General features: G+C 34.7%; 3 protein-coding genes across 3 annotated transcripts; 1 reads left to right on the top strand and 2 right to left on the bottom strand.

Annotated features, from left to right (window-relative positions):
- Positions 1 to 4824: 4824 nt before the first annotated feature.
- On the bottom strand, positions 4825 to 5526 carry LOC145156293 (norbelladine synthase-like). Its single transcript, XM_079075727.1, has 2 exons — positions 5298 to 5526; positions 4825 to 5221 (listed from the first exon to the last, which is right to left on the bottom strand). The coding sequence occupies exons 1-2, from the start codon at positions 5467 to 5469 to the stop codon at positions 4929 to 4931; spliced, it is 465 nt and encodes a 154-aa protein (XP_078931853.1). The 5' UTR covers positions 5470 to 5526; the 3' UTR covers positions 4825 to 4928.
- Positions 5527 to 6575: 1049 nt separating this feature from the next.
- LOC145156285 (casein kinase 1-like protein HD16) lies at positions 6576 to 11178 on the bottom strand. Its single transcript, XM_079075719.1, has 15 exons — positions 10835 to 11178; positions 9523 to 10188; positions 9348 to 9417; positions 9190 to 9245; positions 9022 to 9093; positions 8844 to 8938; positions 8671 to 8737; positions 8455 to 8584; positions 8151 to 8369; positions 7923 to 8053; positions 7679 to 7853; positions 7510 to 7600; positions 7275 to 7432; positions 7012 to 7200; positions 6576 to 6922 (listed from the first exon to the last, which is right to left on the bottom strand). The coding sequence occupies exons 2-15, from the start codon at positions 10122 to 10124 to the stop codon at positions 6863 to 6865; spliced, it is 2115 nt and encodes a 704-aa protein (XP_078931845.1). The 5' UTR covers positions 10125 to 10188; positions 10835 to 11178; the 3' UTR covers positions 6576 to 6862.
- A 5313-nt stretch (positions 11179 to 16491) lies between these two features.
- Positions 16492 to 18014, top strand: LOC145118977 (uncharacterized). Its single transcript, XM_079054622.1, has 2 exons — positions 16492 to 16777; positions 16942 to 18014. Exons 1-2 carry the CDS (start codon positions 16492 to 16494, stop codon positions 18012 to 18014), a joined length of 1359 nt encoding a protein of 452 aa, XP_078910748.1.
- Positions 18015 to 18603: the final 589 nt, after the last annotated feature.

The following is an 18603-nucleotide window of genomic DNA, read 5'->3' as shown; positions in this document are numbered from 1 at the left end:
AAACGGATTGTGCATTGACCTGTCCATTTCAAGCAATTACTACATTCATACGAGGTCAATATCGTAATTTCGTGGGATTTAACCCTAAAAGGAGCCGAACATACAAAGTTACGTCTACTACAACTAAACACGCCGCTATGGATCCTTACGCATCTATGGATACCCTGTTGCTACTTCAGGTTCTATTTTGCATTTCTCTACAGATTTTCTCAAATTCTGATTCAATTTCTGTAAATCGCATCATCAAAATCGTTCTTTATTCTTAGTGGAGTTTATCATCGTTGATTTCTTAGTCGGATTCAGTATGTATATATTGTTTTCGATGGATCAAGATGATGAAATACCGAAGAGTTTTCTGATTTTGGTTTAAAGTTCATCTGCCGTGATTTCTTTGTTTAAAATGTTTGTGTCATTCGTTCATTATTCAATCCGATGATGAAACTATGTGGACGCATAGCCTGTTGTCAAAATCATTAACAATTAAAAATTTGTTTTATAAGATGATAAAATAAGTTTTCTGATTTAGATTTAAAATTCATCCGCCGTGATTTCTTTGTTTAAAATGGTTGTGTCAATATGAGGGACCATCGACTCAAAGGGTAATGGTTAATGGTATGGTGATTCATGGGGTTGGCTAAGACGATTACGGAGGGGCGTAACCAGAAGATATCTAGAATGCCCACGTATCCAAACATAACCCACCGAGGTTGGGCGGTACATGTACATCGACTCAAAAGTTTGCAAGGTAAGGCACAAATCAACCATAAATAACTGGTAGTCCGTCTTCGGGAATATGTTCACTAACAACGTCACCAATTAGGGTTAACAATCTTACTAGTTTTAGTTTTTAGACGAGAGGAGTCTCTGCACTATCTATCGACGAACCGAAATGTGAACGTTGGGTTCCGATTACCATGCATCAAAATAATTTGAGTTTTACTTTTCCGGCCTTTGTTCTTATATAAGATGGACTTTTGGAGATACCAAAATGGGAATGTGCAAAGCATGTAATCACGTCGGGATTGTTATTATTCTTATATTTGAACCGGGTTAATCTTGTAATTACTATTTATTTTTAATTTTTGTTCTATTTTTTTGATTTGTTGTTTCGATATTTTGAAATATTTTAAAGTGTCGTCAAAATCATATCTGTATAAACCATTATAGTTAGTTACCATTTTTGAAGATTTATTATCTTTCTTGAAGATATACTTAGTTGATCGTTTCGGTAATAACGTGATCATTAGTGAAACATTAACATATGTTTTATTGGATTTTAATCATATACTATTACCAATTTCAATAGTTGATTGAAAGGCCTATCTTTTATGGAAGTTTTCAACACAATGGATACATTATTATACTTGAATATGAATAAGAACGGAAATTTATTGAGGTTTTAAATAAAATTTAAAATACGTAACAAAGGAAAGACAAATTTGTGGAAGTTTTAAACACAATTCAAATTGGACAACCAAAGAAAACGATTGATGTAATGACGAGGTCTCATCTTCAAGAACATATTATTATTTGTGTTGTTTAAAATTGACATTATAGTAGAGTAAGAATGTATTTGATTATTAAAACCACTCATATTTTAAAAATACATTCTACGACGAATTTATTGTCAACTATATATATTATTATACGAAAATTCGATTTTGCACACAGTTTCAAATATTGTTAACTTATGACCGGTCTTAATAATCAAATAGTTTTTACTTTGCTATATTGTTGACACTAATCTTATTTTAATGAGAATTACTAATTTAAAACATCACAACTAATAGTAAATTCTTAAAGATGATTATACCTTTATAGAGAAATAGTTTTAGAAAATGATAGTATTTTTGTAATAATAAATTTCATGAATTATAATCATACTAAGATAGTTATTGTTTAGGGGTGGGGAGTTTAGAAAACAAAAGACAATTGGTTTTGGGTTGATCCATTTATACCAACCGTTTGCATTAGCTATGGTACTCTCCATTAAAAAGTAAAGTATAATGCTAATATATTTAGTTTGAATAGTAGTTAAATCAAACCATCAAGATGTAATGATTAATCTACACCAATCATTTCAAAAACCTAATAAAATCTATATTAATAATCTTTGTTTTAGTTAATAATGTTAATTATTAAATCAAATATTAATCCACTATAATTAAGCTAGTTACCTTGGTTTTTTCTGTAACCCTATTTATCTTTCTCCTTCTCTTTCTCTAATCGCCCACCATCCTCAACACCATCGACACCATTTGACGAACACGTTAGAATTTTGGGTATGAGATTTGTAGATATAGAGGGATTGTTTCATGAACTAATTAATGTTGCAACAAATCCAATGTATGAAATTTACTTATTTCTTGTTTTTTCATTCATCCATAACTAATTACATTGAGTATTTTCCGTCGACATAGTAATTAAATCCATGGAGGGCTGCCTCGTGTTTGGATAGTGCCCTACTTTTCAAAAAGTTAATACAGTGTATTTTACTATTTTATAAATAGTAAAAACTTAAAAAAAAATTTACTAATCGGAACCAGAAAATCTTATAGTGTCATATAACTCTTTTTTTTAACCTAATGCAAAAGTTGTGATAATTAATATCATAATAGTAATGGTAATTTAATATTACATGTTTTTTTTTTCTAAAAATGATTTTGTTGAAGACTCGTTCAAAGATATAGCTCATAACGTTGGGCCAGTGTTATACGAAGTGAAATTTATTAATTTTGAATGAGCGTTATATGTTTATATAAAAGTTTAGGAGTCTTTTGTGTGTTTTAATTGTAAGCCTAAATAAAGGTTGTGTGTTTAATGTATTTTGAGTCGACAAATAAAACAACTATTTTCATGTCTTCTGGCAGCATATTGTAAGAAGAAAGGATGCATGATTTGTATTTTTTCTTCGTATCGACTAACAAAATAGTATGTGTTTACTTACCTATCGTAGAACGGTATTCTTACAGAATGTCATTCTCGGTTTCTCATCTGATGTTATTCACACAGAATGTCATTCTTGTAAAATGGTTGGAATCAAGTTGACTATGAACCATTGAAGAAGATCAACTGTATTCGTTCAAGAATTATATATTTGAGAATGCTATTTTTTTTAAGAACTTTATTCATTTTTATTACATTGATATAATATGTATAATTGTATTAAAATGTATAAGACTATTATTATTTAAGAATATGTATGAATTTATATTTACATTCAGATCTCTATGAATTCTGTAGGAATATATATTCTGACATTCTTATAAAATATCATTCTAACAGAATTTCAATATGACAGAATAAAACCGGGTATGATTAAAAATTACATTAAAATTAGAATTTATCTAATTTAAAAAAAAATCATAATTCAAAAGTAAGAGACTCCAATATCCCTTATAATCGGAATATTTCTTTTTTTTTTTTTCTTTTTAACCTGTGTTTCCTAATTTGAAGGTAATGCAAATATACAATACTTTCCTTATTTTTAATTAAATTGTATAATTCTATTTTTTTAATTTAATAATATAGGTAAATCAGTTTTTTAAAATAACTAAAATCATTGGTTAAAATTCATCTATACATCCACACTATAACCTAACCCAACCATCAATAATCTTATCTAAAGTTGACTGATTTTTAAGTACATATGAATAAATACATATGTATATACTAACTTTAAACAACTATATAAATACACACATATGTACTTACTTTTAGATAATGACGACGCTTGAGATTTTTGGTTGTTACGAGAATTTGTTATAAAACACCTTTTATTACAAAAAATGATTTTCTTTATTTATTGAAAACTTGGTTTTTAAGAAAATCTTTTACCTTTTTAATATCTTTAACTATATTCCTAGTAAGAATTATTTCACCTAGATAAACTTACAAGACTCTATAAACATATTATATTTTAAACTATAAGCATCAAGGGCGTGTTCGGCATGGAGCGTTTGAGAACTTCTAACTTCTAGCGTTTGACAAAACGTTCCATTTTGAACAAAAAATTTTGTTTGACAATACAAGCTTCTAGCGTTTGGTTTAAACAAAACGTTCAAAATCCAAATGTTATTTTACGTAGCGTTTAACAAAATGTTACAAGCTACAATCCACCCGCTAACCGCTACCAGCTAGTTTTGCCGAACACGCCCTAAGTAAATCGTTTTCTAGTTACTCAACCCCAAACTCTATCAAAGAAATAGGAGAATTTCAATTCCATTTCCTTGGAGCCTACTTCAGCCCATTAATAGATCTTAAAACTTTATAATATAACATCTCCATCAAGAACACAACACAACAATAATATTATTTATGTAAAGATGAAACAACTTCCATAGTTATAGTTTATATAAAGACAAGCAACACTTGTGATTAACATGTTTAGCAACATGTGAAAAGGTTCCATCAAAATCGATCCTCTCATTTTGATTGTAAGTTTTTCTCAAAGTTGTCCATCTTTGTGAATTTATATTTGCACAGTGTATTGAAAGATTCATTCCTATGTAATCTTAACATTGGTACAGGTTTGATATCTCAAACTTAGCTTAATTAAGTGTAGGTCAATACCTGAAGGACTAAATGTGAGTAGTCGAATAGTTGGAGGGCTATTGTGTATAAGCTGAATGGTTGGGATGTTTGCGATCGACCTTGAAACTTCACATTTGTTCCGACAATGAAAAAACTTTATAAACTCTCACTTCAACTACTCTCACCTTTTTGAGTTTTATTGTGGGGTTGGTTGTAACCGTAGGCCATAGGGTCAAATCCATTGGGATATATGTACAAAACCCAACCCCAAGCTTTTCTTTTCTCCAAGAATCAAACCCTAATCTCTTATTATACATTAATTTTTGTTTTTAGTTTATAAAAAAGACACAAACCCATTAGTATTCAAAAACATCCAATAACAAAAACATTGTGAACTAACTAGAACTCAAGAGATGTTCATTAGCCAACTTCATAAGAACAACAAACGGCTCAATAGTTGCAAGCTTCGCATTGTCCTTAGCTTCTTGCTTAACCTCATACTCAATTGTTGTTTTCACAAGACACGAAGAACCCATCTCATCATTCGGATTATCCTTCACCTCAATCCGAACTCTGTAAAGTGTGAATCCAAAATCCAAATGCCCTCCTTCAATAATCTCCGCTTCTCTCACCTTCTTCTCATCATCAATCATCGTGTACTTTTCTTTATAATATGAAATCCCTGACCCTGCACATATACCAGATAAAAACCGTCAGTGGTACAGTTTACTATTTTTTTTATCAGATAAAACCGTTGAAACTACCTGGCTTGAATGTGACCTTGATTATGGTACCAACGCCACCATCGCCTTCAACGACCTCAAGGTTATCGAGGATTTGTTTGGCGATGTCTCCGAGTTTGATTGATCCGTAGAGATCCCATGCTTTGTCTGCGGGTACCTTCACTTCAACTTCTTCTGATAATGTTCCGAACATTGTGTTTGAAGTACGAGATTTTAATATTGTTCACAGTTGATTCATATGTTTGGTATATGTAGAAGTAAAAAGGCATTGAGGTAGATATGTAGAAGATAAGACATGTGTGGTGTAAGCTAAAACGTGAGTTGTTATATTTTTCTATTTGTCAACCACAATATATGCAAAGTTGTACTATCATAATCCTATTATTATTTAATTTTTAAAATTTTCATATAATTTCACTTAAATTCCAATATCGGATACAAACAGTCATAATCATTTCATTTCTCCTGGTTGGTTTGAAGGTTACAAATGAATTATTTATACATAGTGTTTTGATATATATACTTTGAATTACTTTGAAATTTCAAAATAAGATTATAATAGGAGATGGTTCTTTTCGGAAAGTAACAATATAGTTTATTGAAAATTATGATATCATGAAAAATCATATAATTAAAAAAATGTATACATTTTCATATGAAACAGATATAGAACACTTCCCTTGTGGAAGAACCTAGAGAAGGAATATTATTTCTTTAAAATCATTCAATTCAATCCCATGATAAACTACTAAGAAATTTTTTTTGGTAATACTTTATTCCAGCTTCGGTTATCAAAGTTATACATCAAAATATGAAACACTATCTAACGTTTAGAACACGTTGAGATTGTGACAAAAGAAATGAGATTTTAGCTACTATGCTATTTTGGTAAATAGGTTTGAAACTATACCTATTTCCTATTTGATAAATATTTTTTAAAATACACCTATTTGGTCAAAAAACTCGTTTAAAATTATTAAAACTCATTCTCAACTCGCAAAAAGAACAAATCATATACTAGCAAAAAAGAAATGACTTTAGACAGAAATCCGGTAGTTGTGTTGTAAAAATAGTATAAAATCATTAAAAAAAATAAATAAATAGCTGATGTGTTGTAAAAATCATATAAAACCATTGGAAAATTTCTGAAAACATGAGGTTGATGTCATTTGACCTTTGCTCATCCCTATATTTATTAATTTATATATGAAAAGTGATCATTTTGGTGGTTATCTCTAAAAGGAAACCCTAACCGAAACCGAAACCGAAAAAATTATTCAACTAGAAGTAGAGGAAAGATGATAAATACCCAGGGGGGGGATTTGGATTTTCCCATTGCATAAATCTTAAGGAGTACAATACTTAACTCTACCACAAACCACATATGTTACGGATGGGGTTTAAAAAAACGCATATGTTTCTCTTGCTTCTTCTATGTTTCTTTTCCTTTCAAAATATCCATTTCCCAGATTTACATTTCCACTTTGCCCTTCCTACTCATTCATCATATAACAAAAACAACCCACAAACACAATTCATTTCAATTCCAAAATCAGCTGCACTTCCACTTCCACTTCCAACATCAATCAGCAAACCGTTCGCCCATAACATATCGATGCAATGTAAAGATTCTTTGACCATTTCTCCTGCAAATTCAACAAACAAACATCATTTTCATTTTCTTCACATTTTTGCTCCCTGATTTTACCAATTTTCGTCCTTATTTGAGATTTACCTTAACATGACTGCTTGGAAATGTAGATGTTCTTAAAGTTTCTTGAGTCTCATCCATCATTTTGCGTCTTGGAATGCTGAGTATAAAAGCAGCTTGATCAGCTGTAGCAGCCATAGATGTTATCCTGTACCCACTCTCCCATCTCCTGTGTATTCCTTCACTCGGGTACAGAAAATCAAGCTCCACCACCTACAATCAACAAGGGTAAAATCGTAATTCTACCTTGTTTTCTTATACATCAACACCCATACTCATACTCATACCTGTTCAGAGTATCCAGAGTTTCTCGACATCACAACACCCCACCGATTGCCAGCTGTCGTCATGGAAGTCACGTGAAAACCTTCTTTCCATTTTTTGCTTATCCACTTGAATGGAAACGACTCACTCACTTTATACGACTGCTGTGTGTAAGGTGTCCCTGAAAAAAAATACAAAAATAAATAAATATAATATAAAGTTATATATAAACAATCAAATAAATAAACCTTCTCTAACCTTTAGACATAACAACCAAAGAGCTTCCATTTGCAGCACCAGCAATTGAGCTGATATAAAAATTCTTTTCCCACTGTTCCATTATCCAATCCTGGAGAGCACTTTGTTAGTTATTTATTTAACTACCAATATCGGAAAATTAACTAATAAAAAATAAAAAATAAAAAACCTTGTGAAGAAAGACGGATGATAATTCATAAACTTGAGAACAGAAACCAGTTCCTGCATCCATAATTAGGGCCCAAAGATTAGAAGCTGAAGCCACACAGCTTATGTATAAACCATCTTCATTTCCCTTTTCTACATGCTGACGAAGCCTTGTATCCGCAACATTGTAATGATATCTGTAATTAATTAATTAATATTAATTATTAAATGCAAGTTAAATTACCAAAAAAAAAAAAAAAAACTACCTTTGTTTCATGGGGCGACGCGCATTGTAAACTGATATCCATTGTGTAGCAGGACTACCTAATCTTACTTTCTTTTTTGGTTGTTCGTCTTCTTCTAAATTTATAAGCAATCTACCCCTCTTTTGTCCCACCTAGTAAAATAAAATCAAAAATTAAAGAAAGTAAATAAGTATCTGATATTGATAATTGTAATATTTAAACGAATAAATTACGCAAACTACAAGAAACCTTGAGGGCCCCATCAATTCTGATTGGTCTTAATGATGTAACTGGTTCAATAAGAGTGTCAAAGAAAGATATCATTTTAGCATAATTTGGTTCCTCATCAAATTTCATAATTGTAACTGCTTCAAGGAATTGTTTGAAAGGTGCAGGACAAAAACAACACATGAGCTCAGGTGAGGTCGCCATTTTCTTCTTGCAAACAAGGAAACTTTTGTTGTCTCCCTGTAACATTTAAAAAAATGAATAAATATTTTAAGATGATAAAAGATAATTAATAATAAAAAAGAAAAGAGAAAAGAGAAATGACCTGGTATCCTTGCCATGGTAACCTTCCTTTTATGAGAAATATTAATGTGTATGCAAGTGACTCTAGGTCATCTCTTCTACTACCTGTACGACCTAAATGTGCATGTACACTCGCGTATCTTATTGTTCCCCTGTTATAAAATATAAAATCGAATCATGCATGGAAATTTTTTTGAAGATATATTATTATTATATTTAAATAAATAAAAAAACAAACCTGAAAATATCAGGTCGTTGATCGTATTCAACGTGCTGATTAGATGATGAATCTTTCCATTTCGAAGCTGAAGGAATAAGATTTTATGAATTAATGATGCGAGTTTAATTCAATATTAGGAAACAATATAAAATATAATTATGGGACTTATTTTGTTGTTATAGAAAGCATACCCAAGCCAAGATCGATAAGATATAGCTTCTTTTCATCAACTGATCCAGGTTGACCAAGTAGAAAGTTTTCAGGTTTCACATCTCCATGAACAAACCTTTAAGAAAAGACAGAGATAATTAGGTAATAAAAACCGTATAAAAATTATGCCTCAAAAGGTAAAATGTGAGCAAGTCTTACCCTTTTGCATGAAGCTTTTCAAGAATTGATATTGCCTCAACAGCAATGCAAGCTGCCATACTTGGTGACATTCTGCAAAAAGAAAATAATTAATGATTTGAAAAAAAATATTTAATCGACTAAAAGGGTGTTTTATGTAAGATATTAAGATCACAAAGAGAGTCTTACGATTGGCCTAAAGAATTCCAAACATCCCAAAGACTTGGTCCAAGCATGTCCATGACCTGAAAAAGATTCAATTTTTTTTCATGGAACACCATTGGAAAGTCAAGATAACCATAAAATAAGCAACTGGTATATCCAGGGGTAAAAAAGTCAAAACTTACCAGAATGTAAAAGTCACCTTGCCGACCCTTGTAGTGAACCCATGGAATCCCATAGCATCCATTCAATGTGCTATTGCATTAAAAGGTCAAGAAATTAGAACATAGATAGTTAGATATTATATAATAACCGAAGTCCTCAACAATTAGGGTTTGATCTTTGATCTATGAGGAATACCTGTACGCTTGCCACTCATAAGGAGGACCATAGTTGCAACCTTTACTATTACGATGCTCAAACTTCAATGCTACTTCAACTGCATCTGGACCTGTTCTACCACTGCCACCTGTCACCCTTCTACCAACATAAACCTGACCAAAACCACCCTTTCCCAGCTTCCTTTCAGTCTTATACATAGGGGAATTTCCCACCTGTACTCTTTCAGGAACAGGAGTTGCATTTCCTTCTTCTTCAACTCCCATTATTTTATCAGCACTTCCACCCTCCATATCTTTATCTGCAACACCAGGTTCTACAGCTCTAACACCAACACCAACACCAACAGCAGCTTTGTTATGATTAGGAAGAATCTCACAATGTGGCTCAGGGTCTAAATCAATTAACCTAATGCCTCTGCCTCTACCAGTTGGCCTCACAACAGGGATTGCTGCTGAAGGCCCTTTTGCTACACCTGCAGCATTTCCACCTCTTCCTCTTCCTCCACCAGTTTTCCTTCTTGTTCTGTTTTGAATGGGAGCAACAATGTCTTCAGCTTGATCAACAGGTTGAATATCTCCAATCCGTTTTGATCTACGTGCTCCACTACGAAGTTGTGGCATCGTCACCCATGCAAATTATATCCAGCTCATTTCCCCTAAGCAGCACCTTCAAGCCTCTGATTAACTACACAAGAAGAAACGGATTAGAACGTGTAACAATGGTGGAGTTATCAATTTTGTGCCTAATTCATTGAAATATGTCATCTTTAGGGTACAATAGGAATGGAAATTTGGAAGTATGAGTGAAAAGTTGCTTACTTAGAAAGCAAAACATGTCAAAAACAATATAATACTACTTTTAGCAAAAATAACAAGTTGATAAATATAGAAGATTCTGATTTCTGCACTCTATGCTTTAAGGTTTTGATTCGTTTGGGGACAGAAAATCTACTCCAAAGCGATGGTAATCAACAGCATATACAATATACACATCTATCACATTTCAAATCAACAAAATTAAAACTTGCACAACTTTCTTTGTCAGGAGTAAAAGTACACAGAGAGTAAAAAATAAATTTACTTTGAGGATGCAAAACAATTTCTGGACCAAAACAGTGGAATAGAAGAATCAATAACTCAAAATCGGATAAAAAGATGATGCGGTATCTATGTGAAAAACAAAATCAGACAGTCTGAAGATAAATAAGTCAATAAACCTAGTTCATTCGATCATCAAACGGCATCTAAACTCTGAAGCATTATCCGAGTGTAAACGACATAGACAACAGACACCAAAAGAGGACTCAAAGAAAACCGCAGGCAGATCGTACCTCAGGAACCGCAAAATCAAGTCGATCGGCGAGAAATGCTTGATCAATCCGCACATTCGGCACAGGAAAACCTAATTTTACGAGTCGATCGGCTGTCAGATCTTTCGAGTTAACCTGTTCCTCCACCTTATCTAAACAATTCCAAAAAAAACAAAACCTTCTGCAACAAAAGTAGAAAAACTGATTGATCAATTTAGGGATTTTTAGGAACGAAGGGAAGGGAAACTGATGATAAATTTAGGTAAGAGAGATTCGAGATGAAAGCACGTAAAAATTGCGATGTATTCTTGTGATTCTTGCGGCTATCGGTGTGTTTCTCTCTCTTTTATGTACGTACATTTTTTTTTTTTTTTGTGTATATATTTACACTCACTGTGTCCTTCTCTCTCTAGATAATTTATTATTATTTTTATTTGAATATTTTCATGAAACTGCCATAGAAAAGTGGAGAACATGAGGCATGCAACACATGTGGCCGTGTAAATGCTCAAATATTGTTTTTTTCCTCCACAAAAAATAATATTATATTTTCTTTTCTTTAGTGTGATAAAATCCATTTTAAAATGATATTTTGACCATTAAAAAAAATTAGGCTATTTGAAAAAATATATATGTTTATTTGAGGTTGGCTTGGAGTCTTAATTCTAAACTGGGTCTTATCTCCGTACTTGATTTGTTTTTTTAGCTATTAACCATGTTTAAATGTTTTTAGGCATGTTGTGTCTTTGTTATTTATGTTGTTAATGGACAAGTAGGTTTGAAATGGTGTATAGGTGCATTTTATTAATTTTTTATAGTTATTATAGTATATTTTCGTTTATTTATTTTATTTCTATATCGAGTACTTTCACGTGTTTGTGTTTAATTGTAGATTTTTAGAAGACTCGTAGTGGAACAATATTAATCGGGATACTTGCGGGAAAAATAGAGGATTTCAAGACAATCTTTTGGGGTCCGAATGATGATGTAGATGATGTTGAGATGATAAAGATTTGCATGATTTTGGGCTTTCGGTTTTTAGCTACTATGTTGGGGGTATGGTGAGCATCTTTTTCATAACGAAGAAAGAGAGTTGCAAATGACGATTTTCTTGAAGGTTTTTTTTGGACATTTTGAAGACTTTGTTTCATATTTTGAAGTTGTTAATGTGTGGTACAATTAAACTATTTTTGTTAGCTTTAAGTATGCATGGCTAAGCACCCATTACCCAAAAAAAAAAAAAAAAAATAATAATAATAATAATAATAATAATAATAATACTTAGTGGCACATCTTTTTTATGTCATTATATTATATTTTTAGTGGTATATTTTATATGCCACTATAAAGTTAATAGATTTAATGATACTTAATAATTTATGTCACTAATATTAATATTTATTAATGACATAAAAATTTAAAATGCCACTAAAACTCTATATTTTATGTCATGTATTCTTTTATATATCACCAAAGTTTTATTGTGTGATTTTGAAACATCCCAAAAAAATAGTCTAAAATTTTCATTTTAAATCATTAATAAAAGCCATCAATATCATCTTTCATATAAAAGTCATAACCATGTATCTCAAAAATATCACAATATTTGTCAATATATAAAAATCATATGTCAAAATCAGAGTAAATCCTCCCAGACTAAATACTGTGGTGTGTGTCATGCAGTCATCCCGAGCTCTTCCCCTTGCTAGCGGAAGTACCTGAAACCAAAACTGAAAACTGTAAGCACGAAGCTTAGTGAGTCTCCCCAACTACCACATATCATATAACATATCTTGGGCCCCGCCCCTGCTACATCGAGTCAGGCTCGGCATCGGCTTTCCCAGCATCGGGCCCCGCACGGCATCGAGCACATCTCGGAATACATGTGAGCATACTCAAATAATACACATAAACCTAAACATATAACTTTAACATTTAAACATTCCTCGGGCCCCGCCCGGCATCAGACTGTAATCCGGAAACATACTAACATTCCTCGGGACCACCCCGGCATTGGACCGAAGTCCGGAAACATACAAGTACAAACATATGCAAGAATCACAAAGATATCAAGCATACAAGCATTCATCGGGACCACCCCCGCATCAGATCGAAATCTGGAAAAGCATATAAACCTACATCGGGCCCCGCCCGGCATCGGACCGTAGTCCGGAACTACTACTAACTAAACGGGCCGGCCTTGGTGCCTTGGACCCGTTCCTACTGGAGGAAACTCACCTCGAATGCTAGCTGTGAAATCTCGTGTGAGGAATCTCTGACGGCTGCTCCAACGACTCCACGGCTATCAATTTCACAATAACACTTAATCAATATCTGATAATCTTTCTTAGGGTAAAATTTTCATTTTACCCCTGGTCAAAGTCAAAGTCAAGGTCAACTCCCAATCGACTCAACTCGTCGAGTTACCTCCTAACTCGGCGAGTTCCTATACTACTCAGACTCGTGGTCAACCGAGTCAACTCGTCGAGTCCCTTCACAGACTCGTCGGGGTCTACCTGGCATAGAATCGGGACAACCCGACTTCAACTCGTCGAGTCCCTTTCTGGACTCGCCGAGTTCCCCTGTCTGTTTGGGCTATCTTAATGGATTAAGCCCCTACACTTCAGATCCTAGCTTCAAACTTCACATAACCCTGAAAATGTCCTTTTAAGGGTAAAGTTTCTAACTTTACCCATTAATACATATTCTTAAAGGGTTTAGCTCAAACCCAAATTCCTTGGGACCTAGAACTTGGTCCTTCAGCCATCCATACACCCAACTAAAGCTTACAAGCTCAGATCTAAACCCCTAACACTACTTGGACACGTAAATTTCCCACCTTTTTCCACATACATGGCCTTTTGGGGCTAAAAATGCCAATATGACACACTATGGCTTGCATGGGGCTCCAATGGCATAAAGTTTTCACCTTTATGTCATATCAGACCCTTTAGGTCCTAGATCTGGAAGAATACCCACTTGGGTCGATCATTCTCCAAAAGCTATCATTCTTGGACCAAAAACCCTCATAAAAATGGACATAAAGAGATCTAATGAACTAATAGCCAAGATAGAAACTTGATTACCAGAAAATGTAGCAAATGGAGTGTAGTTTCTGGATCTACTCTTTCCTTCTTGAGCCCTCTATCTTCTTCTTCTTCCACAAGCTTCAAAAGTACACAAAGATCACTCAAAATGGCTCACACTCTCAAATAAAGCTCTAGGTTTCGTGGATTAGGGTTTGGGACATGGAGGCTGGAAATGAGGCCAAAGGGTGGGGGTTAAGGAGATTAAATAGGGTGTAAAACCCCGAAATTAGGGTTTCACTATGGCCGATCTACTCGCCGAGTCGAGAGCTCTTGACTCGTTGAGTAGATAGCTAAAACCTCTCATATATTCTGCCCTCTACTCGACGAGTTAGGGCTACCAACTCGTCGAGTTACCCTTCCAAAATAAATAAATTAATGAGTGAATGCATACCAGGAACCAGGCGTTCAAATTTTACCTTGTTTGTTTTTATGCCACTAAAAAAATTGAATTTCCTTTTATTATTACCCACCCCAAATGGAATCAATGTTTATTTCTAAAAAACAAGAAAGAAGTCTGGTGTTATAACATAGAAAATTTGTACATTTCCTCCATTTCTTATACCATAATTGATCGCATTTCATTGGACTTCCCATCTTCGTCAACGGTTGTGATGCACAGTTGTAGTTCATGGTGAGTGTCGAATTCTGGTAGTTATAACTATACAAATCAAAGTAATTTGGATTATGAATCGTCTTTCAGAGCTACAAATTTAACTAGTTATGACTATACGATCTCATGACCGCTGATCACCTCCAACTGTTCTTAGTTAAGGTTTAGAAACAAGACAAAGCTACGGTCGAGGAAGCTGACGCAATTATTACGCATAATTCCCCTTTTATCTTCCATCGTAAGGGGTTCAATCTCGAAGCCTTCATCAGATACCTCTTCGGTGCTTTTAATCTTGTTTTATCTCGATTTGGTTCAATAATCATACTTTAATTCAAATTTCATCTGATTTCATCCTTTGTTTATGCACATTGATAAATTATTGTTCGGATTTCTACGGTTGAGTTGTTTTCTCTCAATTTACTTTGAATATAGTCCTGAAGCGCATTATCTTGTTTCTATTTTTTTCGTGATTGTCATGATGTGAGTCGATAGTGATTTATGTGGAAATTTTAGCTTCTCTTTTGATAAACGCTTACTTTTAATGTTGAAATATTACTTCCAGCTCATAGTTTCTCTTCTTAATATGGTATTCTGAGTCCTTAGAAATCATGACCGTGTTATAGTTGTTCATGCCCTCCTCCCACCCACCTGATAAATGGGGATGGTACTTTCAATAGAATTGGAGTTGATTTCAAATAGGTCAAACTAGCAGAATGTGGACTTTCTTCATGTGCCTGATGCTCCCTAAAGGGTTTCCAAATAGTGTTACCAGTGATTACTTGGAGTATTCTCTCTTGAGAGGCATTCAGGGCATCGTTGCTCGGTTTAGTAGTGCTCTTGTCACACAAGTAATTTTAGTTGATTGGGTTTCCCTTATTGATTCATCATAGTTGATTCTTTACGTTTGCATCAATTTTCGATTAAGGTTTTTTTTAATATGTATCTCTATATGGGTATATGACCATTTTGAAAATGACTATATAATAAAATGTAATATCAAAGGTGTTAGAGGCAAGATCCTTGACTCATATTAAGGATCCTCAAATACTTCTGAAACCTCAAGATCCTCAAACATATCCTAGGATCCTGACTATTATCACTAATATTTCTAACACATGTAACGACTATATTTTCTCTATTTATCTCACATGTGTAGAACTAGTCAACACAAGACCCATTCTCAACGGAGAGTCATCTCAATCAGGCAAAAGACCTGGAATACTTGTACTAACTTTTACACATTCATACTTGTAAATCAACTTTGCATATCAATAAAAACATCAAGGCATGTGATTATTATCAACTTTGTAACTTACTTGTGTCACTTTGATCACCATTTCATACTTGATTTACTACGAACATCACAGCCTCTCATACAATTTAGTTGAATTCTACTTAGTCGATTTTTGACCAAAACAATTTGGCGCCCACCGTGAGGTCGTGGTGTTCAAAATCCTTCAGGAATCATGTATACCCAATCGACCTTATCCTCTTTCTTCATTCCTCCTATTTCCTCTAAAAATCTTCCTCCACCCCCATGGGGAGCTCCCAAGAAAGCCTCTGAGGCACCAAAGAAAAACACCTCTTCGGTCGCTACCCAAGGACTTCAGGATCCTCCTGTGCTGATTTCCAATAATGAAATCTTCACTATGATGAAGAGACTGGAACGACAATTCACTCAACAGCAGGAGGATAACAGGACAATACTCAAAGAAGTGGAGAGAATGAGGGCAGAAATCCACAAGCCTCAAGAAGTAGCATCCTCGATCTTGTAGCCTGAGATCCTGAACTTTGATAACACGGGATCCTCAGCGAATCGCTGCAAGATAGGATCCTCAATACCGGCCTTTGTTCCCGCTTGGGGCGCAACTCCAAGAGAGCAAGCCCATACGACCCAGGATCCCAGCGAAACCTTCATTACTCCCAATAACAAGGATCCTGGTAACTTTATCGATAATAATATCTTTACTACTAACTCTATGGATATTGATGTTGGAATGAGCCCGCTCATAGCCAAAGAACTTCAACAGCTACGACAGATGATCTCAAGTGTACCTGGAGTAGTCCAACCCATACCGGAAGTCTCCCCAACAAGCCACATGATATCGAGATTCGCTCCCACAATCGATGACACCGAGGTCCCAAAGCGCTTCCAAACTCCCAACATGAAGCCTTACGATGGGACCACGGATCTTGAAGAACATGTGGCACAATACAAGGAAAAAATGGAGATCATCCTTATTCCCACACACTTGAAGGAAGCTTGTTTGTGCAAGGGTTTTGGTTCCACCCTCACATGATCAGCCTTGAAATGGCTACTAAATGTTCCTCCTTACTCTATTACTCCGTTTGCATATTTAGTTAATATTTTTAACAACCAATTTTCTTGTAGCAGAACATTCGAAAAGATCATTAGTGATCTTTATCAGGTGGTTCAGGATTCCAAGGAATACCTCAGGGATTTCATGAACAGGTTTGGCAGGAAAGCTCTGAGTATCCCCAACATCAACAAGGAAATTGTTGTGGAAGCCTTCAAAATAGGCTAAAGAAAGACTCCCCTTTCTACGAAGACCTTGTAATGACCCCATGCAAGAGAATAAATGAGGTCCGAAGCAGAGCACTAAGATTCATAAGGCTCAAAGAAGACACGGAGATCCAAAAAGGGAGCAACCCACCAAGCTCATACGATCACCCCAATAGGAAGTTCGACTATTCGGCACAAAGATCCTATAAATCAAAACCATATTCCAAACCTGATCATCATAGGTTTAATGCCCTTGAAGATGAAGGAGATGAAGAAGAATTTCCTAAGATTACTGACTATTGCTTTTCTGTGGATATTTCAGGTATAATATTTGTTATGCAGGATCTTGGCGACAAAGCAAGATGGCCAAGAAAGGGAGAGAAATCCATCACTTGGAAATACAAATCCAAATGGTGTGCATACCAAGAGGACTTTGGTCATGTCACAGAGGATTGGATAACTCTCAGGAAGGAGATCAGCTACCTCTTAGGAAAAGGATACCTCAAAGAAATCCTCGGAAGAAGAAAGGAAAGATCCAAAGAAAAATGTCAGGATCCTCAGAAGATCCTCGATAAGCTAGGATCCTCTCATATTGATGTCAATGTAATCAATGTGATCATTGGAGGATCTGACATTTGTGGCACCTCTTATTCTGCAACAAAAAGGCATGCCAAGGTGTCAAAGACAGAAAAAGAAGAAAGGCCACGGAAGAATACGCCAATAACAAACGAGAAGGAGACCACCTTTGACGAAGCATATAGACAAGACATCCAGGATACTCACCACGACAGATTGGTGATCACTCTTTACATCGCCAACCATTTCGTCAGAAGGATCATTGTCGATGGAGGTTCCTCAGTCAACATTATACTCGTGGATGATTTAAAAAGAATGAATATCTTAGAGTCTGAAATAATCGGAAGATCCTCAGTATTCATAGGATTCAGTGGCGAAACAAACATACAGTTGGCGAAATAAAGCTACCTATCTACACTGAGGGGGTAAACTCTATGCAACGCTTTTGTGTAATCGTTACATTTTCCTCCTATAATGCTATACTAGGTAGACCATGGATCCACGATATGAAGGTTGTCCCCTCGACATATCATCAGTGTGTGAAGATGCCCACCCCTTGGGGGACAGTGAAGATCACAGGTGATCAAAAAGAATCCAAAGAATGCTACAATACCTCGATGAAATCTTCAACAATACCACGACAAGCATAGCAATTAAAGCAGGGGGTACAAGATGTGCTAGGAACAAGAGAGCAAGATGTAAAGGAAGTGCCCCTGAACCTTGAGGATCCTGATGCCAAAGTTCTCATTGGATACTCAATGTCAGAACCAATCGAACAAGGACTACTAAAGTTCCTCAGAGCAAGAAGCAAGACATTTGCATGGAAGCACGAGGACATGACAAGTATAGACAAAAGTATAATAACCCATAAACTTAACATTAATCCTTCTTTCAGACCAATACACCAAAAGAGAAGGAAATTCGCACCAGAGAGAAACCAAATCATACAAGAAGAAGTAGAAAAACTTCTTAAAACAGGAATGATCAAGGA

Source organism: Lactuca virosa, chromosome 1, assembly GCF_052849685.1.
Source record: "Lactuca virosa cultivar CGN04683 chromosome 1, Lactuca_virosa_CGN04683_v6, whole genome shotgun sequence".
Lineage (NCBI taxonomy): Eukaryota > Viridiplantae > Streptophyta > Magnoliopsida > Asterales > Asteraceae > Lactuca > Lactuca virosa.
This window is presented reverse-complemented; position numbering and strand designations above follow the sequence as displayed.